The 21,011-nt window shown below is 58.9% G+C and overlaps 2 protein-coding genes across 3 annotated transcripts; one reads left to right on the top strand and one right to left on the bottom strand.

Annotated features, from left to right (window-relative positions):
- Nucleotides 1–19: 19 nt before the first annotated feature.
- Nucleotides 20–6,139, bottom strand: GRN (granulin precursor). The gene is made up of 13 exons (XM_040989238.1): nt 6,094–6,139; nt 3,560–3,707; nt 3,356–3,481; nt 3,150–3,234; nt 2,749–2,861; nt 2,527–2,662; nt 2,323–2,441; nt 1,966–2,089; nt 1,653–1,750; nt 1,311–1,562; nt 889–1,128; nt 570–800; nt 20–479 (listed from the first exon to the last, which is right to left on the bottom strand). Exons 2-13 carry the CDS (start codon nt 3,698–3,700, stop codon nt 342–344), a joined length of 1,803 nt encoding a protein of 600 aa, XP_040845172.1. The 5' UTR covers nt 3,701–3,707; nt 6,094–6,139; the 3' UTR covers nt 20–341.
- Nucleotides 6,140–17,445: 11,306 nt separating this feature from the next.
- On the top strand, nt 17,446–20,696 carry SLC25A39 (solute carrier family 25 member 39). 2 transcript variants are annotated; one of them, XM_040989259.1, is made up of 12 exons: nt 17,446–17,576; nt 18,140–18,239; nt 18,357–18,416; nt 18,515–18,559; nt 18,713–18,822; nt 19,038–19,105; nt 19,212–19,336; nt 19,467–19,640; nt 19,819–19,928; nt 20,084–20,165; nt 20,247–20,327; nt 20,402–20,696. In XM_040989259.1, the coding sequence occupies exons 2-12, from the start codon at nt 18,155–18,157 to the stop codon at nt 20,515–20,517; spliced, it is 1,056 nt and encodes a 351-aa protein (XP_040845193.1). In that variant the 5' UTR covers nt 17,446–17,576; nt 18,140–18,154; the 3' UTR covers nt 20,518–20,696. The 2 variants fall into 2 exon arrangements, with proteins under 2 accessions (XP_040845193.1, XP_040845194.1); XM_040989260.1 differs by lacking the exon at nt 18,515–18,559.
- The last annotated feature ends 315 nt before the right edge of the window (nt 20,697–21,011 follow it).

The raw sequence follows: 21,011 nt of genomic DNA, 5'->3' as shown, positions 1-21,011 counted from the left end.
GCAGGGTGACCCAATCGGATGCTGGTAAGAAAGTGTACAAACTTTATTGAAGCACACACATCTGCACACACACACACACGCACACACACCCCTGTGGATAAGGGACAGCACCTGACCACAGGGTGGACAGAAACTGGGAGTGGGGAGCATGGCAGCTTGTAAGGTGGCTTCTGCCCCAGCCCCTCTCCTCCCCGTACCCCTTCTGCTGGGGAAGGTCTGAGCTGGAGGTCTCTCTCCAGTGCCAGGGTGATGGGCACTGGATTGGGGGGGAGCCTGAGCAGTGCGCACCCTCTGGACAGGGCCCTGGGGACTGCCGTGTCTTTCCTGACCTCAGCCCCACCTCACAGCAGCTGCTTGGGGCGTGGGTCCCTCAGGGGCATGTCCCAGCGTGGGAACTCCCCACGCAAACACTTGGTGCCCTTGCTTGAGCAGCGGTAGCCAGCAGGACAGCAGTGGCGGTGGTCTGCACAGCAGGAGCCCTGGATGGGTGGAGGAGAGTGAGACGGTTAGAGGCAGCTGGAGGGGGCTGGTGCCCACACAGCCAGCCCCAACGTGGGCGTGGCACTGACCTGGCGGTAGGGACAGCAGGCCCAGCCCCCTAGGCTGTCTCGGCAGCAGGTCTGGTTGTTGTGGCAGTAGCGTCCTGCGCCGCACTCCACATCCCCAACACCCTCACGGGGACCGGCCAACAGGTGGGCCGCTGGTTGGATGGAGTCCACTTCCTTCTCGCAGGAGCGGGCCTTCACGTTGCACGTGTAGCCAGCAGGGCAACAGTGCTGGTGGTCCTCACAGCAAACGGCCTGGTCGCAACAGTGGCATTAACACTCCTGTCCCCCTCCTCCAGGCACCATGGCTTCCCCATCCTGGGACGGGCAGGTGGGCACTCACATGGGGCAGCTGGCAGCAGGCCCAACCTCCACCAAGGCTCGGGCAGCAGGTCTGGCCCACCGGGCAGCTGGTGTGCTGGTCACAGCCAATGTCCCTGGGGCGGTGGGATGGGGGAGCCTGGCGGGCAGGTGTCTTTGGCAGGGTGGCTGCTGTGGTGGCATTCTGCCACTGACAGTGCCCATCGGCCGTGCACGTGTAGCCCCGCGGGCAGCAGTGTTGCTGGTCCTGGCAGCAAACTGCCTGCAGAGTGGGCAGAAAGGGTAATCCAGGGTTGCTTCCCTGTCAACCCCAGCCCTCCTGTGCCGCTCACAGCCCGTCCAGCTGGGGGACACTCGCAGAGCTGGGTGTCACCACCTTGCCCAGGCCAAGACCTTGTGCCTTCCCTGGCTTTGCCCTATGCCCATGCTGGAGGATCATGTTACCTCTGGGACAGGACAGCAGCCCCACTGCCCAGATGCGCGTGGGCAGCAGGTGCTAGAGGTGGGGCAGCTGGTGAGGGGGTCACAGGTGACTTTGACTTCACTGCTCAGGGCTCGTGGAGCTGGCAGGCTCAAAGAAGCTGGCACCTTCTCCATCCATGGCACCTGCTGGAGCCCCAGTTCACAGGTGCCCTTCTCTGTGTGGCACTTAAACCCCTCCGGGCAGCAGTGTATGTGGTCCTCGCAGCACACCGCCTGCAGTGAATGGGGAAGGGCCAGCAATGATGGGCACCGAGGTGACTGTGCCCACCAGCCCAGGCCAGCCTCTCGGGCACACCCAGGTACCTGCGAGAAAGGGCAGCAGCCCCAGGCTCCTGAGGCTAGACGGCAGCAGGTGTAGCCATCTGGGCAGCTCACCTCCATGTCACACTTCACGTCCTGCACTGTATAGCAGGCCCAGGGCAAGTTAGCAGTGACTCTGGGGACCCTTGCAATGCCCACCCTTGCCAGCAGCACTGATGACATCATCCCACAGTGGTCCTCAGGCAAGGCCCAGTGTGGAGCTAAAGGGATTATACCTGCCTGGTCTTTGTGCCACCACAGCACCCCACCTCCTTCTCTGCTCCCAAGTGCATGGGCCTGGGTGGGCCTCTGGTACCTGTGTGTGCTGGCAGCTTGGTGAGGAGGTCTGTAGTGTTCTCCTTGGAAATGCACTTACTCCGGATCAGGTCGCACGTGGTGTCCTGGGGACAGCAGTGCTGGTGATCGGAGCAGCAGATGGCCTGGGTGGAGATGGGGGTGTGACTTCGGGGCTGCCAGCTGGAGCTGAGCACAGAGCTGCCAAGCTGAGGGCTGGCACTGCCCTCAGTCCCCACTAGGGGGCAGCACGAGTCCTACATCCCTTGGAATCAGCCAGCCCAGCTCCAGCTGTGGTGAAGACCCCAGTAGGTTTCCTGTGCAGCCAGGTGGCTGTGGACACACAAAGCCAGCACACAGGCCCCAGCCCCTCACTCACATTGGGCATTGGGCAGCAGCCGTACTTTCCACTGGGCAGCTCACAGCAGGTGGAGTTATCAGGGCATAGGGAGTGCCCATCAGGGCATGTGACAGAGGTGGGCAGAGCCATTAACGCCACTGGAGGAAGAGAAAGAAGAGGTGTGAGGGGTACTCAGGAGGAGTGCCTGTTCCAGCAGGGCACGGTGCTCCCACTGCCTCTCACCTGGCCTGTTAGTCCTCCGCGCAGGTATCTTCTTGGCCAGAGGCTGGGTGCCAGTGACCATGATGCAGCGGGTGTGGGCCAGGTCGCAGACGGCACCATGGGGACAGCAGTGCACTCTGTCCTCGCAGCAAGAAGCCTGCAGGTGGGGAGAGGGTGTCCTGATTTGTGTCTATGTCCCTGCCCACCACCACCTGCACCGGCCCCCACCTCCCAGCCCTGTACCTCTGGCATGGGGCAGCACCCCCAGGAGCCGTCCACCATGACGCAGCATGTGGAGGAGTCGGGACATTCGAACTGGCTCCCAGGGCACTGGACGGCACCCACGGAGGTGGTCTCTGTGGGGGGGATTTCACCAGGCCCGTCAGTAAAGGGGCCTCCCCATCAGTGACAAGCAGGTGCAGGCCCAGTGAACACCAGCAAAATGACATGGGGTAGGGGCATCTACTGAGAGCAGCTGCCACAGCTCCGCCTCTCCCCACCCTGCCAGGAGCCCCATGATCTGCTGCCCAGAGCCCAAGGCCTGCCTAGCACAGCTGCCATATTGTGAGGGCACCCTGGGCTCTGCATGCTGCCGGCCCACCTGCTCACCTGCCCTTGCTTCACCCGCCCCTCCCCTGCCGTACCTGACTGTTGGAAGCAAGCCCGCCCATCAGCACTGCAGTGGAAGCCCCGGGGGCAGCAGTGGCGGCCATCCCCACATGACACAGCCTGTATGGGACAGAGATTCCACGTTGGTCCAGCCCTTGGATGGACCCAGGGGCAGGAGAAGCCACATGGGCAAGTGGACATACAGCTCAAAGCCCCTCCACTAAGTTCACGTCCCCCTCACCTCTGGGAATGGGCAGCAACTGGAAGTGCCTGAGATAGTGAGGACACAGGAGTGGCCATAGGCACAGTGGGCACCGATCTGGCAATGTCTGCCCAGACGTCCACTCAGCATCCCGGCCGATGTGTCCTGGGAAAGGCGAGAAGCATGTAAGCCAGAGAACTCCTGCTCGCCTCAGGAAAGCCCGGGCCGCCCACTCTTACTCACGGGCACGGGGCGGCAGCAGCTGTAGTTGGCTCTTCCTCCTGGGTCCAGACAGCAGGCCACAGGACAGTGCTGACCATCTGGGCACCGGGTTCCAGCTACCAGCCCTACCAGCAAGGCCACCCAACTCACCAGGGCCCACATGATATGCCTGTGAAACACCAAGGGGGCAGTTATCAGCTGGTTGAAGTTGGTGCCATTTCTCCTGCAACCTGAAGCCACTCACTCGATCAACCCCAGGTCAGAGTCCAGGCCTGGGACACCTTGAGCCTCCCTAGTAACTCTGTCCACACAGGCAAATTGGTGTCCACTTCCTGCACATGTCCAACATGTATGTGTCACACACGTGCCAAGTATGATAACCCCTGGACATGAGCACGAGGTGCATCTGCGTGGATCACGAGATTCCGTGTGAGTTTTGTGGGTCTGATGCGGGGGGGGGGGGGGGGGAAGGACAAGAGCCACCTCGCGGTTTGCGGAAGTTCAAGGGCTGGAGAGGAAGACAGGCCTGGGTTACAGGAGGGAGTTCTCTGTTTATCCCCCACCCCTGTACCTCCTGGTTCAATCCCAGAGCCACACCTGCACCTGCTAAGGTCCTGTAGGGAAGGAGTGGTCACCGCCCCCCAAGGAAACCACAGCTTTGAGAAAGTGGTGAAAAAAGAAGTAGTAACCTGTTGAGATTAGGGTGTCTGCCCCAGGGGTCCACCACATCCCACCCACAACAGACTGGCCCTCCCCCATCCCAGATGAGCCACAGACACCCCTGGGTCAGCCCTCGAAAACCCTGTGCTCCGAGCACAACCCCCTCCAACACCACCAAGGACACCTGCAGGCTCCCCAAACACGCCAGCTGACACCCCACCTCGCCTTCTCTCTTGAAAATGAAACAGCCACAAGTGCGGTGAGGCCTTTTGCGTGCACCCAGCACTGCCTGAGTCAGCAGGAGGAACTGAGCCTTGAGCCCCCAGGGGAAGCTGCTTTTCACAGCCCACCCCAGCAGTCCCCCCCCCCACACACACACCAGGGGAGCCCCTGGGGGAAGCCACCTCTCAGTGGTGCCCACCCTGCCCCAGTACCCTCGGGCAAGTCCCTGGGGGGAAGTCACTCTCACAGCCCACCCTGATCAGTCCCCCCTCCCCCTTCCCTGGGGGGAAGTCATCTCTTGCTTACCCACCCTGTTCAGTCCCTAGGCCTGTCAGCTTGCCTTCCTGTCTGCTAGGAGCCAGGGACTTCACTCTCCCTGGCATATTCCTTTGTGATAATCTTCCCAAGTGGTGACAATGACCTTTAGCCTCAGGAGCACACTGAAGCTCTGAGACACAAAGCCTAGCGTGCATGTCCTGTGTCAGGTGGGCCTAAGGGTGGGCCAGCCCTGCCCAGGAGCAGACCCCAAGCTGCAGGCAGGCAGAGGCCTAAGGTCCCGGCACAGGCAGGGACCCAAAGTATTTCTGGCCAGGATGGACAGAGGTGGAACTTGAACTTGTATATGGCTCCTATATTTGCACCCATTGTGAAGGCCTCGGATGTCCCTGCCCATCTGAATGGCCATGGGGGGGGGGTGGCAGGAAATCCCAGGGGCCCATTCACTCCAATTCTACAAGCCTCTCCTCAATGCTCCCCTGCCCCCCCAAATACACCTAGGACACCCCCAGAGGCCATCCCCTAGCCCATGCCCATGCAGCCTGGCCCTGCCCGTGGCCCCCACCCTGGAGCTCGCAGGCCCAATTCCTGCACCCCCACCCCCTGCACCTGCTTCTTCCCATTCAACCACAGTGCTGAGCAGGCCTCTAGGAAGGGTTCCTTGTAGCTCAGAAGTGTCTGCTGCATAGTCCTCACTGCCTAGCCCAAGGTGGGGGAGCGCACGGTACGTACCTAGTGCACACTGGCAAAGCCCCAGAAATGCCAGACGGCCCCGGGGATGGCATCTCACCTCGCCCTACACTGCCCAACAGTTCTACAAGACAGGAGCCTCCACAAGCCCCTAGCATCTTCCCCCCAAAAGATAAGTAACCTTAGCACAGAAGGCGCAGGAGAAAGTGGTGGGGAGTGGCAGAAGTTGGCTGGTGCCCCAGCCCCCAGACGAGGAAGTTAAGGAAGGGTTAGGGGCTGGGGCACCTGTACCCAGTCCCGCTCCCAGCCCCTCTGGGCTCCGGGACCAGGAGCAGGCAGGTGTTCTACCCACCAGGTCGCCGCGGGGACCAGCTACCACCCCACCACAGGGGGCAAGAGCCGACACCTGCCAACGGGCGGCGGGAGCAGCCTCGAGAATCGGGCTTGGGAGAAGAACGAGGGCTGCAGCTTCCCGGGATTCTGAGGGGGCCGACCAGCTCCTTCTAGAAGTGGGGACGTCCGCAGCGATTTCTTGCACCTCCCCCAACCCGGCATCCCCTCCCCGGCATCGGAAACCCCTACAGGAGTTTCTATAAACGGGTCCTCTCCAGTCCCAGGGCTGAGACGCCCGAGGAACCTTCAGCCTACATCCCTGGCAGGGTCTCTAAGAAGACGCTGGCGAGAAGTTTGCACCGCCGCCCTCCTACCTGCGTCCGCGCTCCTCGGGGTAACAGCCGCAGGTCGGCTCGCGGACTACGGCCCTTCAGCACGCCGGCCCGCCCACCTCGGTTTCCATTGGCCATGGGCCCGAAGTGCCGCAGTCTCATTGGTTACTTGTCGACGTAAAGGCGGGGCTAGCCTGGAAGGCTGTGTTTCTTTCCTACTCGATTCAGTCTCCTCCTCCTCTCTTCCTCTCTTTCTCCCCACACCCCATTTTCTCGGGATCATGTGATTGAGGAATCATATGACGCCTCGGGCCCGGGAGGCCGCCGCTAACCTCGCCCCGGGCCCCATGCAGCAGGTGCCCGAGGGAGCTGGCTGAAGGCGGAGCCCGAGAGTCCGGGGACGCGTGACGCTCGGCGGCGGGTTCAAGGGCGTCCGTGGGCGCGGGGTTGCGGCCCTTCGCGGGTTGCCCTTCTGCCTTTCTGTTCTTGAAGCGACCTCGAATTAAACGCCAAGCAGCCAAGCCCCAACGGAAGATGAGGGAAACAAAAATGAGCAGACCCTAGATCCTCCCCGAGGTGCTGGGGTTTGTGAGCTGGAGAGAGTTGAGGCTACGTATACTTTGGCGGGGGCGCCAGATGCGTGAGGAAGATGCGCTGGGTTGGCTCAAGCCCGGACAGGAGTGATTGAAACCTTCCCTGCAAGCGCTGGCCACCTTCACTGGCAGGGGGAGGGGCAGGCGGGGAGAAGCTGGAGAAGTAGGGGTGAGGGGCAGAGCGTGGGAGGCTTGGCCAGGGCAAGCTGCTTAGTCCTGCCTTCCAGGGACAGGCTGCTACCTGCCAAAGGGGCATGGCATGTCGAGCTGGGGGATGGGGAGCCTGGCGCTGGGGCCTGGCAGAAGGGCCAGCCTAAGTGGGCAGCCAGGGGTGGGGGGTGAGGGTGGGCCGCAGGAGATGGCCATGTTGCCCACGAGGACTGTTTGTGACAGTGTCTGGGAGACATTCTGGATGTCGCAGCTTGACATCTGCACCTGGGGCGAAGTAAAGTCAGCATCCTGGGGAAACAGCCTTGTTGATGTTGGCCTCACAGCAAATGTCTTGTCTTACACACTTTTGGCAAATGTTACCTCATTTCCCAGTAATGAGAAATTTTGAAAAAGACCTGGGGCTGTATACATGAAAATTTCTAGAAGCAGCCACTTTGGGTTTAGCAAAGATTAAAAACATTCCATAGGAAAAATGGCAAAGAGCAGACTTTTCTCAGAACATGGAAGAGCAGCGTGCGTGCATGCGTGCATGGGTGAGCATTGGTTGTAGAGGCCAAAGGTGCTCGGTGCCCTAAGGCGTCACTCTGCAAGGCTGGGAATTTAGCAAGAGCATCGGTGAGGCTGAGCAATCGCAAGGTCCAAGCCATGAGCTCGCTGTGATTGCTGGCGCAGGAAATGTGCAATTGGTTTACCAAGAGCTGAAGCTTGCCCTGTGGTGGCAGGGAGCTTGTGGCACCTCGGCCTGCAGGTCAGGCCCACATCTGCTATGTTTGGCCTGATCCTCCCGGCATCCTGGGAGTCTCCAACTCCGGGGGCTGTTCCACCGCCCTTGCTTTTCCCAGATGGAACATCCCATCAGGAATTGGAAGACAACACGGGTACATGTCTGCAGTCAGATAATTTGTCACCAGGGGATCAGTGCCCCCTCCCCAAGGCTTCCAGCCCCCCTGACCAGACCTGTGGGACCCTCACCCGGCCCCACCTGGCAGGAATTTTCCTGACCTCTCTCCCTTTTAGACATGCTTACAGGACATAAATCACTGCCTGAAATCCCTAGAGATCTGTTTTCTCACTCCCCACCTCTGCTCCCCAGTGTCTGTGGTGTCCAGCCAAGCCGGTACTGCCTACCTGCCACCTGATGCTTTCTGCAGCCCCTAAGGCACCTCTGCCTAGCCTGGATTTCCTGGCCTTCAGCCTGACTTCAAGGTGGGCACTGTGCCCGTGACCCTCATGGGCCACTTTGGCCCCAATAGGAAAGGCAGGGTTGGGCAGTGTGGGGACCTGAATGCCAGTCTGGTCTTGGGTTCTGGGGCCTACTGTGGAGTAGCAAAAAGTTCTCATTCCGACTCAGGACCCTCCTTCCAAACCCTGCTCCTAGCCTAGCCACTGGGTCTGAGCCCCTCTCCTCCTGACTTCCGGAAGTATAAGAAGAATGGTGCCTGGCACGCTGGCCTCCAGCCATAGGCTCAGATCTCTCCCAAGCCAGGGCCTTCCCATCTGTGTGACTCATCCAACCCCTTATGCTTCCTTGGCCAGCCCAGCCGCAGCCGTCCAGCAGCTGGTGACTAGGGTAGGCGCCTCGGGAACTGTGGCAACAGTGGCTCACCTCGAGTGACTCAGGCACGAAGGGGCAGGAGGAGGTGGGGGCAGGGCAGCAGCTGAGTTTGTGTCTGCTCTGCAGCCCCTGCCTTCCAGAATTGCCAAGATTTAGCAAATAACAAGATGCACTGTTTCAGCTGAACTTCAGGATGAACAGTTGGAACACGTAAGTATGTCAGATACTATCAGAGCCTTTTATGAGACAGGGCAACGGGCTCACAGATGGGCAGGGTCAGGACCCTATCAGAATGAGAAGAGAATGAGGCTCTTAGAGTGTACAAGATACTTGCCATACTGTCAAGTTGCCTTTAGAACTCACTCCCGAGTTTCTGGTTTTGTTATGAGAATAACAAGGGGACAGGGATTCCACCCTTCAAAGTTTGCAGTTTATCATGAGGATAAAAGAAGTGACCAGGGGCCAGGGCAGTGGCTCCATAGGCTAATCCTCCGATGATAAGCACCAGGGTGCTGGTTCATATCCTGGCTGCTCTACTTCTGATTCAGCTCCCTGCTTGTGGCTTGGGAAAGCAGTAGAGGACAGCCCAAAGCCTTGGAACCCTGCACCAGCATGGGAGACCTGGAAGAAGCTCCTCTCACGGGGTTTCATATTGGCTCAGCTCTGGTCATTACAGCCATTTGAGAAGTAAACCAGTTGATGAAAACTGTCTGTTTTTCCTACTCTGTAAATCTGCCTTTTCAATAAAAAAAAAATTTTTTTTTTTTTTTTGAGAAAGAAAGGAAGGAAGGAAGGCCAGTCACACCCTTCTGATAGTTTTTTGTTTTGATTGTAATCCTGATCCTAGGATGAGTTTTATCTCCACCATCCTCAAGTGGCCACAATGGCTGGAGCTGAGCCAATCTGAAGCCAGGAAGCCAAGAACCTCCTCGGAGTCTCCCATGTGTAAGGTCCCAAGGCTTTGGGCCGTCCTCAGCTACTTTCCCAGGCCACAAGCAGGGAACTGGATGGGAAGTGGGACGCCGGATTAGAACTGGTGCCCATATGGGATCCTGGTGCGTTCAAGGCGAGGACTTTAGCCACTAGGCTACCATGCCCAGCCCAAAATGTTTTTTTTTAAGAGATTTATTTTTATTGGGAAGGCAGATCATATTTATGGAGAAAAGGAGAAAAAGATCTTCCATCTGCTGGTTCACTCCCCAAGTAGCCGCAATGGCTGAAGCTGAGGACTTTAGTCGCTGGGCTATTGCACCAGGCCCTGCTGTTGTCTTTTTTTCCTTCCCTAAAATTGTTCTTAAAAGTCTCCATTGGACCTGGCAGTGTGGCCTAGCAGCTAAAGTCCTCATCTTGAAAGCAGCAGGATTCCATATGGGTGCTGGTTCTAATCCCAGCTGCTCCACTTCCCATCCAGCTCGCTGCTTGTGACCTAGAAAAGCAGTCAGGGATGGCCCAAGGCTTTGAGATCCTGCACCCGTGTGGGAAACCTGGAGGAAGTTCCTGGCTCCTGGTTCCGGATCGGCACAGCACTGGCCATTGTGCTGACTTGGGGAGTGAATCATTGGATGGAAGATCTTCCTCTCTGTCTCTCCTCCTCTCTATATCTGACTTTGCAATAAAAATAAATAAATTTAAAAAAAAGTCTCCCTTGGCCCTTTCACCCCAGTACTCCTTCGCGCCCTTCTCCTGCCACCAAGCTGAGATTCTTTCCCCTTGTGTCTGCCATACTGGACTAAAAAAAAAAAAAGCCTCCCTTGGCCCCATCCCTGTCTCTCCCTCTCTGGGAGCCCTTCTGGCAGCTGTGACAGAAGGCCTCTGCCTTATGCAAACCTTGCTTTGCTCACTGTGTAGCCCACAGGGAAATTCTGCTCCAAGGGTAATGTTTTTGCTAAAAGTTTTTTCACTTGAAAAATACATTCATTTGCAAGCCACACAGACACAGAGAGCACCCACCTGCCGCTCACTCCTCAGATGCCTGTGGCGACTGGGGCCTGCAGCTGGGGGTTCCATCTAGGACTCCCACAGCAGTGACAGGCACCCTGTCCCTCCTGCTGCCTCCCAGGGTGTGGCATGCTGGTGTTTAAACCACTAAGCTAAATGTTTGCCCCTCCAAATCTGCCTTTTACGTTCAAGTATAATTGGGTGTTCTGTGTTTTATCTGGTGACTCAAGCATGTGCCTGCTGTGGGGAAGCTGTGGCCTCTGTGGGGTGGAATAGAGCCCAAGGGCCTCCCTAGCCAAGCTCTGGATGGCACCTGCTGGCATTCCTGGCAGCTCAATCCAGGGTGGCTGTCAGGGACCCAGCCCTGCTGAGGCTCAGCAGGAATAGAACCAGAGCAGGAAGGATGTATTGACAATGTCTGATGCAAGGGAAAAGGAAACAACAGCGGAAGCCTAGCTTTGCCAGGACTTTAACAACCCCACACGAGACAGGCAGGGAGGAAGTATTTGCAGTATACACAGTGACCGGAATATATAAACTGCCCTGAGGGTTCAATAAGCAAACACACACAGGAGGGAAACTAGCGAAGAGAAACCAGAGGGCTGCCTTGAGGCATGTGATGGTTGGTGGTTAGGGTGACATTACACTTGGCAGTACTGACCTTCCTGGGGAGTAAATTGCCCAGTAGCTGCTGCGGCCTCTAGCCACACCAGGGGCTCTCCCACTGGCTGACACTGGTGCTATAGCATAGTTACAGAAGAAAAACTCATGGGGGCAGCCCTGCTGGCATGCCACATCCGAGAGCCAGGAGTCCCAGCTCCTCCACTTCCGACCCAGCTTCCTGCCCACACGCCTGGCAAGGCATGAGGTGGCCCAAGTACCTGGGCCCCTGCTGTCCACATGGAAATCCAGATGGAGATCTTGGCTTCTGCTCTCACTCTGGCCCAACCCTGCAGGGAGTGAACTAGGTGATGATGGGAGATCTCTCTCTTTCTCACTCTCTCTGTCACTCTGCCTTTCAAAGAAATACATAACTATATAGGTAGATGATAGATATATAGATAGATACATACATAGATAGATAGATCTGTTTTTTTTTTTTTTTAAACCAGGTACAATTGTTTCTCAGGAAACTGTCATTTCCTTCTGTGCTTGAAAGAATGGGCACACCTTAGCTTGGGTGCCAACCCACCTCCCACCACAGTCACATGAGGCCCAGATGGGATGCTGGGTGTGAAGCAATCCTGTAAACTGGCACACAGAATGCTGGGAAACTCCACTGAGGACATCAAAGGCACTCCTGTGGTCAAGCTTGTGACCTGGCTCTGCAGCAACCTGCCCAGGCTGAGGGGAGGAAACCACCTCCTGGAGCGGCAGGCTGACTGACGGGCAGGTCCAGGAGTCAGCTGCTGTAGCTGGGACAGGACAGGAGTGGGGGCAGGGAGGAGCAACATTGCTGGGTCATTCTTCAGATGCCTGCAGTCAGGAACTCCATGCAGCTCTCCCATATGAGTAGGCAAGACCATGAGCGGTCACCTGCTGCCTTCCAGGGAACACGCTGGCAGGAGGCTGGGGTCAGGGGCATCTCAAACGCCAGGCCAAGCATCTACCCCTCTGCTTTCATCTTTGAGGTCAGGACCATTGTTAGATCCATTTTACAATGAGGGGGTGAGTCAGGCATGGCCTGCAGCCTTTCTGAGATCACAGGGCTGAAGGCACGGGGGAGGGGAACGTGAGGTTGACTCCAGCCCATCCCAGGAACCCTCCCACATGACCCTGTCTCATTGCCCCCACAGTGGCGAGTGTGAGCAGTGGCCTTGTGAGGTTTAGTATTTGCCTGCAATTGGGGTTTAGCAGCAAGTCCTCTGAACAGTTCAAAAGAACAAAAGACAGAAAGGCTCCTTCCTCTTTTGACACAGGGGTTGAAGAGGGTCTGGCCAAGCTGGTCAGCCATTGCAGCCACCATCTGGTGTCTGGCAGGGACATGGCGGTGTGGGACTGGGTAGGGCTTGGTGAACCATGTTCCTTTATGGGGCTCTTACCAAAAACCAACCCCAAATCTGCTTCTGGTACTGGATGCTTTGTAGCTCTCCTTTTACAGTCAGGAGTAAAATACTGACATGATCCAATTTTCCTACACAAAGTGTTTTTAGAAATCTGTTATGCTAGACTGTCGTTGTGAGGTAGGGGATAAAGACACCATCTGCCGTACTGGCATCCCATGTGGGAGGCCAGGAGGAAGCTCCTAGCTTTGGACTGGCCCAGCTTTGGCCTCTGGCCAATGCAACCATCTGGGGAGTGACCCAGTAGGTGGAAGATATCTCTCTCTCTCTGTGTAACTCTGCCTTTCAAGTAAAATAAATAAATCTTTTTATATATTCTTTTGAAAAATGTTTGCTGTTGTTTCCATGGTTGACAAGAATGCAGGCCCATGAGGACCATCAAATAGGGTGGGGAGGGTCAAGGCACAGGGGAAGGTGGGTTAGGCAAATGCTTCTAATTTTTTTCCCCTTTTCTCCTGTACCTGAGTGGGGGAAGGAGGAATAGAGAGGGGTCCCAGCTGCCAAACTTACATTAGTACCCAGGGATGAGAATGTCCACTTGATATCATCTTAGCAAACCTCATTAGGTTTGCTCCTGCTTGGGGGTCTAACATGTGCTAGTGGATGTTATGGCCCATTTTGCCTGCAGGTGCTACAGCCTAACTCCACTTGGCCTGCCCCCCAGTCCCAGCTCATGCTGGTGGGTGCTGCAGCCTAGCCCAACCCAGCCAATCACCAGTTCTGGCCCTAATGTGAACTGACAGGTGTTGCATCCCAACCTGGCTTGGCCTGAACCTCATCTTGACTCCCATACCTGCCAATGGGTATTGCAGACTAGGCCAGCCTGGCCTGCCCACTGATCTGACCCACATGTATGCTGACCAGGCACTGTAGCCTGGCCTGACCTGCCCTCAGCCTTGGTTCTCACACTCACCAGGCAGGGCTGTGTGCTAATAAGCTCCCCTATCAGACCAACTCCCAGACGTGGATCTTACACACACAGGTGGGTGTTTGGCTTGATCTAACTTGGCCCACCTCCAGTCTTGACCTTCACTGGTGGGTACTACAGCCTTGTCAGATCAGCCCACACCTTCTCTGGCTCGCATTGCTGGGTGCTATAGCCTAGCCCTGTCCGGCCCATCCCCAGACCTGGCCTCTCATGTGGATCAGCAGGTGCTGCAACCTAACTCAGTCTGTCCCACACTCACTGCTCTCATGAGTGCCAGTGAATTCTGGACCTTATCCCAGGCCTAACCCACAAATGCTGATGAATGTCATAGCCATGTTCAGCCCAGCCTACCCCCTTTCCTGCTCTCATGTTCACCAGTGGGAACAGCAACTCAGTAGTCACATGTCCTTAGCTCCCTTGCCAGGCCCGCTCCAGCCACAGAATTTGTATATGCCAATGGCTGTTCTGACCCAGCCTGGTATGGCCTAACCCTCTTGGTCCTTGCCATTGGGTGTTACAGCCTGGCTGGGCCCAGCCCGCCCCCATCCCTGGCTCTTAGGCAAAATGGTGGGTATGATAGCCTGGCCTGACATGGCCCATGCCCCTTCCTGGCTCCTGTATATGCCAGTGTATGCTATGGTTTGGCCTCGCCCTGCCTGGTCCGCCCCTCAAGCCTGCCTACACCCAGCCCTGACTCTTGTACTCACCAGTGGAAGCTACAGCCTAGGAGGGGAGTTCTCTAAATTCCTCCACCAGATTCACTCCCAGGCCTGGAGCTCACACATGTCAGTAGTGCCAGGCTCCTACCCAGTGTAGTCTGGCCCTCCAGTCTCGGCCTTTATGTGTGCTAGTGGATGTTGTGGCCCGGCCTGCTCACATTAAATTTCTGGGTGCGCCCATGGATGCTGTAGCCTGGACCAATTCGGTCTGTTCCAACCTTAGTTTCCATGAGTATTGGTGAGTGTTGTGGTCATGCCTAGTTCAGCCCATTGTCACCCCTAGCTCACGAGCAAACCAGTGGGTATTGAGTTCCACAGGGCTAAGTCCACAAATCGCCCACAGAGCCTGCCCTCAGACCCAATCCTCTTGATGTCAGTTAGTGTCCAGGCCCACCCCCTGCCCCAACACTTGCAAGTACTGTGGTTTAGCTTTGCCAGGCAGGCTCCCAGCTCTGGTGGGTGGTGGTCAGTACCAACTAGCCCAGGTACGGTCTCCCCTGTGAACAGGTGAATTGAACTGACCCAGAAAGGTCCTCCAGGACCCTCCTTCAAACCACCCGGCCTTGGCTGCCTCATTTACCTGCAAGTACAGTAGCCTGTTCAGTGGAAGTTCCCCAGAAGTCACTCCCCACTTGTACCATTCTCCTCCAGCGGTCCTCCATCTCACATATGCCCATATTCCCTTCCCGAGCAACCAACAACTTCGATGCGCTCAAGCACATGGGACCCCCAAGCCCAATCTTCTGGCAGTGTGGCATACCAGTCTGAGGCCTTGTCCACCTGCAAAGGGCCCATACACGCTCATATGTAGGTTGGGTCCCCAGACCCTGTCTGCTGCTGTGCCAGCATTTGCTCCCAATATCTTTTTTAAAAAATAAAATGGGCAACTATGCTAGCATACTGATATAGTTAACACAAACTTTGCATTAACCACTAGCTGCATGGCCCCAGCTGCAATGGCAGGGAGTGAACCAGCGGATATAAGAACTCTCTCTCATTCTGCCTTTCAAATAAATTCTCAAGATGATCTTTTTTAAAACTTTGAATTTTAATAGGAACAAAACCCTCTCAGTCGGATTGCATGGAGAAATTTGATTACAACTGTTGCCAACAAATGCGGGTGAAGCAGCGCCAGCTTGCCGGTTTCTCATGCTTGTGACTTGGGAAAAGACAGAAGAGGGCAGGCACAGGTATCTCTGCGGCATGCCACTGCCCTCCAGGGGCACAGCGCCGGGCACCTGCTATCCTCAGGCATGCCAGTGTCGAGACCGCCCCCTAGGGGGCGCTGGCAGACCTGCGGCAGTCGCCCGCTGCCCTCCCACCAGAAGAGGGGTTCCCTAGGGGGCTGCAGGATCCCAGACAGCTGCAACAGAAACCCGGTCAACCTGCCCCTGCCTAGGTGTCTGAGCCAGGCCCCTTCCTCAGGAGACCTCAGCCAGGCCCCCTTGGGTGTCCAGAACCTTCCAGCTGGCCTTCTGATGGGCAGGGAGGAGGCAGGGAGGCCCTTCCCCAGCTGGGAAGATCATAGCTATTTCATTCTTCCATTCTGGCATTGTGGTGCAACAGGTTCAGCAGCTTATGTAGTAGCATCCCTTAAGAGCACCAGTTCCTGTCCAGGCGGCTTTCCATCCAGCCCCCTGCTCACATGCCTGAGAAAGCAGTGGAAGATGGCCCAAGTGCTTGGGCCCTGCACCCACTTTAGGGACCTGAATGGATTCCAGGCTTTGGTCTGGTCCAGCCCCCAGCTTCATGCATCCTCAGGGCCCGTAGCACGCTCTTCCACTGCCCGAGGGGGGACAGGGTCCAACAGCAGAACCCCACCCCTGGGGAAGGCAACATCTACCACTCAGAACTCTTGCCAGGTGCCCCACTTGTCCTCTGCAACCCCCTTCTCACCCTGACGCCCTGACCACATGCCTGGACCTGGGAGTCCTCATTCCGGGGGAGGGGGTCTTGCCCTAGGCTCACAGGCACTGGTGAGTTCTCTCCCCTTTTTTCCCTGAATCCCTCCTCCTGCCCCATGTCTGTCTTCCCAGGCCCCCCGGGGGGGGGGAAGGCTGCTGGGGGGTTGCAAGCTGACGTGCACATCACAGCCTCCTCCTGGGGCATCCTTGGGCACCATCCTGGGCAGATGACTGGCAGGGTGTGTGCAGGGGAATCCAACCTCCTCACCCGCCAGCCCCAGGGCAGTCAGGTCCCAGCTTACCATGGGTCCCCACAGCTGCTCCCCCCAGGCTGCTCTCCCCCTTGATAGGTCAGGGGAGTGGGCATTGGGCACAGTGAGACGGGGCTGCCAGGATCTCAAACACACACCCACGCCCCTGCCAGGAAAGGACTTCCCCGGCCCACGGGCCCTCCCTGTGCCACTCTCTCCCCTCACCCAGGTCCCTGACGCAGCTCAGAGTCTATGCCAGGCGGAGCAGGTGCCACAAGCGCCTTCATTTTCAGACTGGCGAGCAGAAGGGTCCTGCCCTTTGCCCTGGGTGGAAGTTTTGTTATCCATGGACCAGACTGGGGGGGGGGGGTGGCATGTAGGAGGGGGGAACAAGTGATAATGACCATGGCAGCCCCAGGGGCTGGTGACCGCCAGCTCGGGCCCTCAGCACGTCACAGCTAAGACGACGACACCGCGACTCGGTTTAAAAACGGGGAAACTGAGTCTCAGGCGGCCGGTGAAGCTCCCCGGGCTCCGAGGGGGGTGCTGCGGCTGCAGCTGGAGCCCAGCTTCGGATGCAGGGGTCAGTCGGGCAGGGTGGGCGTGACGCCGGGGTCTCACAGGCAGACCCTAACTCCTGAGGTAGCAAAGGGCCTTTCGGGCGAGCCACGCTCTCGCGGTCGCGGACGCTCACGGAGACCGGTGAACCCCGCGCTGCCATGGGAAGGCCTCGGGCAGCCCCAAGGCTTCTTTCCCAGGGAAGCCGAGCGGTCGGCCCCTCGGCATCCACGTGCTGAAGCCGGCAGCAACGGGCTGACGGGGTGGCTCCAGCGCCGGCGCCGGCCAATGGGAACCTAAAGGGCGGGGAGACCGTGACGTCAAGGTCACCGCCCACTCTCTTAAAGGCGCAAAGCTGGTCGCCCAAGTGGGTTTTCAGTGTTAGGCCAAATAATAATGAGTGTTAAAGGCAAGGTGGACGGAGTGGTCACCGGTGCCGGAAGGCGCTGGTTCGAAGCCCGGCCGCTGCACTTCCAGCGTACTGCTCATGGCTTGGGAAAGCAGCGGAAAGTGGGAACACCCGAGGGGACGGCGCGCGACCCACGCCGCTGGGCAAGCTCTGCCAGCGTCGGGAGCCCCAGGGTGCGGCAGGGCTGGGACCGAGAGAACGCGCCCCAAAAGCTTCCGGGAGCGCGCGGTGGGGAGCGTGGGCGGGACCGACCGGGTTCCCCAACTGCACGCCGGGTTCGCAGTTGGTCGGCCCGCGGGGGCGGGGCCGGCTGCGCCGCTCTCCCGGTCGGCCTCGGTGCTCTGCGAGGGCTCGCGGAACCTGCACCGGCCGCGGAGCCGCCATGGGCCCGCCGGGCCCGGGCCTCCGCGCCGCACGAGAGCCGGCTTGGAGCTAGGTGGGCGGGCCGGGAGCGGGGCCGGGGCCCGGAACGGGAGGGAGGGCGACCGAGTCGGCTTGGAGGGGCTTACGGCCCCGGGCGCGGGGAACCTGTGTCTCGGCCCGTGTCGTGGGCTCGAGCACGATGGCTGCTTGCTTGCGAGGCCCCGGGCCTGGCCCTTCCGGGCCCGGGAGCGCCGCTCGCCGTTTGCCCTCGCTAGCCGACTCCGGCCTCGCGGGGCTCAGGTGTTTGGGTTTGGGACCTGGGAGTCCAGACGGCTTGGACGCGCGTGGCGTGGCGCAGGACATGGCCCTGGCCGGTATTGGGGGGACCAGGGAGCCTACCGTCCCAGCCTCCTTCGACACCGTCGTTGGAGCGACCTTGGGCCTCCCTGGGCCTTGGTTTCCCCGGTGGCGCCAAGGGCACTGACAGGAGCTGTTTTACAAGGTTGCCCTGCGGGTGGTTGAGGAAATTGCTGTGCTGGGGCCAGAGGGGCGGATCAGGTGCACCCTCCCACCACCACCACCAAGGAGGATCCCTCGTGGGAGTGGGAGTTCTGCTAACTCGAGTTTCCTTCTTAGGACTGAGGGTGCAAGATGGCTGAGCAGGACCCCGGGGGCATTAGCCCCCTTCAGCAGATGATGGCCTCTGGCGCTGGCGCTGTGGTCACCTCCCTCTTCAGTAAGACCTGGGGAGGTGGGGCCTGAGCAGCGGGAGGAGATGGGGGCACGCCGGCCTAGGCCCCGGGGAGGGGCAGGGTGAATCCTGAGGAGCCTTCGGACCTGTCCCTCCCCTCAGTGACGCCACTGGATGTGGTGAAGGTCCGCCTGCAGGCGCAGCGCCCTTCGGTGGCCGGAGGTGAGGTCCTGCGCCAGCCCGGTGGGGGAAGGAGGCCAGGGGCTCCCCTCGGACCAGAGGGACTCTCCTCACGCGGCAGGGGGGCCCCTGTGTTTCAGGGCTGGCGCCTCCCTCGCGACTCTGGAGCCTCTCCTATGCCAACTGTGAGTGTGTGTGTGGTGCACCTGGGGAGGGAGTGTCCTCCACGAACTGCCAGCCAATCCTTCGTGGTCCAAGTGGGGACGCCAGGTGGGCTTCACTGGCCCTCCAGAGATGGAGGACCCCTTCTCCAGCATCCCCTTTGCTCCCACCTGCAGGGAAGTGCCTGCTGTACTGCAGTGGTGTCCTGGAGCCGCTGTACTTGTGCCCAAATGGTGCCCGCTGTGCCACCTGGTTTCAGGATCCTACCCGCTTCACTGGCACCATGGTGAGGGATGGCAAGGCCATCCTGAGCAATCCAGGTGGGGGGTGGCACACGCATAGGTGCAGGGCAAGTTGGGGGAGGCGGCTTAGCAAGGGGAAGTGGTGTCCCCACAAATAGGAGTCCACTTTGAGGGAATGGGGGACATGGCGTGCATAGGAGCTGGGCAGCGGCCAAGCTCACGTCCATCCTTCTGTCCCGGGCTGTGCCCGCTCTGCCAGGATGCCTTTGTGAAGATTGTGAGGCATGAGGGCACCCGGAGGCTGTGGAGCGGCCTCCCAGCCACCCTGTGAGTAGCTGGCTGCCATTGCTGCTGGCCCTTGCTGTCTGTGTGGGCAGGAGAGGGGAAGGGGTGCTTGGGAGGTTGGGGGGGGCTAAGCTGTGTCCACACCTAGGGTGATGACCGTGCCAGCGACCGCCATCTACTTCACCGCCTATGACCAGCTCAAGGCCTTCCTGTGTGCCCGAACCCTGACTTCAGACCTCTATGCGCCCATGGTGGCCGGCGCACTGGCTCGCTGTGAGCACAGCCTGTCCCTCTGTCCCCACGGGTGCCCGAGTGTCTGCCAGCCAGGGGTGGAGGGCCCTTCCTGGTGCCCTGAGGCAGCCCCAGCTGCACATCTGATGGGCCTATCCCCGCTTCCCTGCAGTGGGCACCGTGACTCTGCTCAGCCCCCTTGAGCTGGTGCGGACCAAGCTACAGGCGCGGCACGTGTCTTACCGGGAACTGGGCACCTGTGTGCGCACTGCAGTGGCTCAGGGTGGCTGGCGCTCCCTGTGGCTGGGCTGGGGACCCACAGCCCTTCGAGACGTGCCCTTCTCAGGTAGGGTGCCTGGCATACTGCAGGTGGGGTCTGTCTAGCTGGGAGGAGTGTGCCAGGCCTTCAGGAACTGAGCCATGCTGGGATCCTGTCATTGAGCTTGGCACAGTGGGCGTCATTGTCAGGGGGTCTGGAATCCTGTCTAGAGCCGCCTGTCTGATGGTATCCTTCCCCATCCCAGCCTTATACTGGTTCAACTATGAGCTCTTGAAGGACTGGCTGAGTGGTCTCCGACCAAAGGACCAGACATCTGTGGGTATCAGCTTTGTGGCTGGCGGTGTCTCGGGGATGGTGAGTTGGCTGGACCAGGGGGCTGAGAGGTGCCCCAGTTGCCATGAGCCGGTTGCCAGTTGCTTCTCCATCCTGTGCTGCCCTCGTCCCTCCCAGTGGGGGTCTGTGGGGCTCAGGGCTGGGGGAACTCAGGGCTGGACACTCTCTGTCCCCAGGTAGCTGCCACCCTGACTCTCCCCTTCGACGTGGTGAAGACTCAACGCCAGGTGGCACTGGGAGCTCTGGGAGCCATGCGAGGTCAGGGGCCGGGTGACATGGGGCAGCCCAGGGGCCAACCAGGGACCTTAGGTGTCCAACTGAATGGCCTTGCACTTTTAGTGTCACCCCGGCACACTGTCTCCACATGGCTGCTGCTGCGGAAGATCCAGGCCGAATCTGGCACCCGGGGCCTCTTTGCAGGTGAGTTGGCCGGTGTTAGAGGCAATGCCCAATGCTCAGCCCCTGACCTCTGACCCAGCCTCCCTGCCCTGCAGGCTTCCTTCCCAGGATCATCAAGGCCGCCCCATCCTGTGCCATCATGATCAGCACTTACGAGTTTGGCAAAAGCTTCTTCCAGAGGCTCAACCAGGACCGGCCTCACCACCCCTGAGGACTGTGCAAGAGGCAGCTAGCCAAGTGCCTTTTCTTAGCTCCCGGGGTGGGGTGGGGCAGGGCCTGCTCTCCTGTCCTTCCATCCCGAGCCCCAGGATAGGCTGCCCCTCTGGGCCTCCGAGGCCTTTGTCAGTCACAGCCCCTCTCCTATCCCCAAAGATTATCCCTTCCTCTCACCCTAAGTTCAAGACCAAATCCACTCCCCTGCCATTTTTGCCTTTGTGTTTGCTGGTGCTGGGCTGCCTCCTGAAGCCAGGGAGCCCTCCCCGGCCCAGCCTTGCCCCTGTGAACCCCTGAAGTGTAAAGATGATGAACTCGCACTCAGTGTCTGTGACTGGGGACCAGGAGTTGGGGGTGGGGTGGGGAAGGTGAATGTTGAAGGAGGTATTTGAGAGGGCCTGGGGGGCCCTGGAGCCAGCTTTGGTTGCCCTGGGCAGCACCCACGAGGGGACCTCCCCACTCAGCCACGGGACCTTGTGCAAGAAGAAAAGG

Source organism: Ochotona curzoniae, unplaced genomic scaffold, assembly GCF_017591425.1.
Source record: "Ochotona curzoniae isolate NIBS_2020 unplaced genomic scaffold, NIBS_Ocur_1.0 contig_520, whole genome shotgun sequence".
Lineage (NCBI taxonomy): Eukaryota > Metazoa > Chordata > Mammalia > Lagomorpha > Ochotonidae > Ochotona > Ochotona curzoniae.
The sequence above is the reverse complement of the archived record's forward strand: the minus strand, read 5'-3'. Positions and strand labels throughout refer to the sequence as shown.

Bases quoted from the DNA above. Each gene is read 5' to 3' on its own strand.
- GRN (XM_040989238.1), bottom strand. From the start codon at position 3,700: ATGTGGGCCCTGGTGAGTTGGGTGGCCTTGCTGGTAGGGCTGGTAGCT. The intron at 3,482-3,559 runs GTGAGTAAGAGT...CGCCTTTCCCAG, and splicing joins GCTGCTGCCGCCCCGTGCCC to GACACATCGGCCGGGATGCT. The intron at 801-888 runs GTGAGTGCCCAC...TGTTGCGACCAG, and splicing joins CCTGCTGCCAGCTGCCCCAT to GCCGTTTGCTGTGAGGACCA.
- SLC25A39 (XM_040989259.1), top strand. From the start codon at position 18,155: ATGGCTGAGCAGGACCCCGGGGGCATTAGCCCCCTTCAGCAGATGATG. The intron at 18,417-18,514 runs GTGAGGTCCTGC...CCTGTGTTTCAG, and splicing joins GCGCCCTTCGGTGGCCGGAG to GGCTGGCGCCTCCCTCGCGA. The intron at 20,328-20,401 runs GTGAGTTGGCCG...CCTGCCCTGCAG, and splicing joins CACCCGGGGCCTCTTTGCAG to GCTTCCTTCCCAGGATCATC.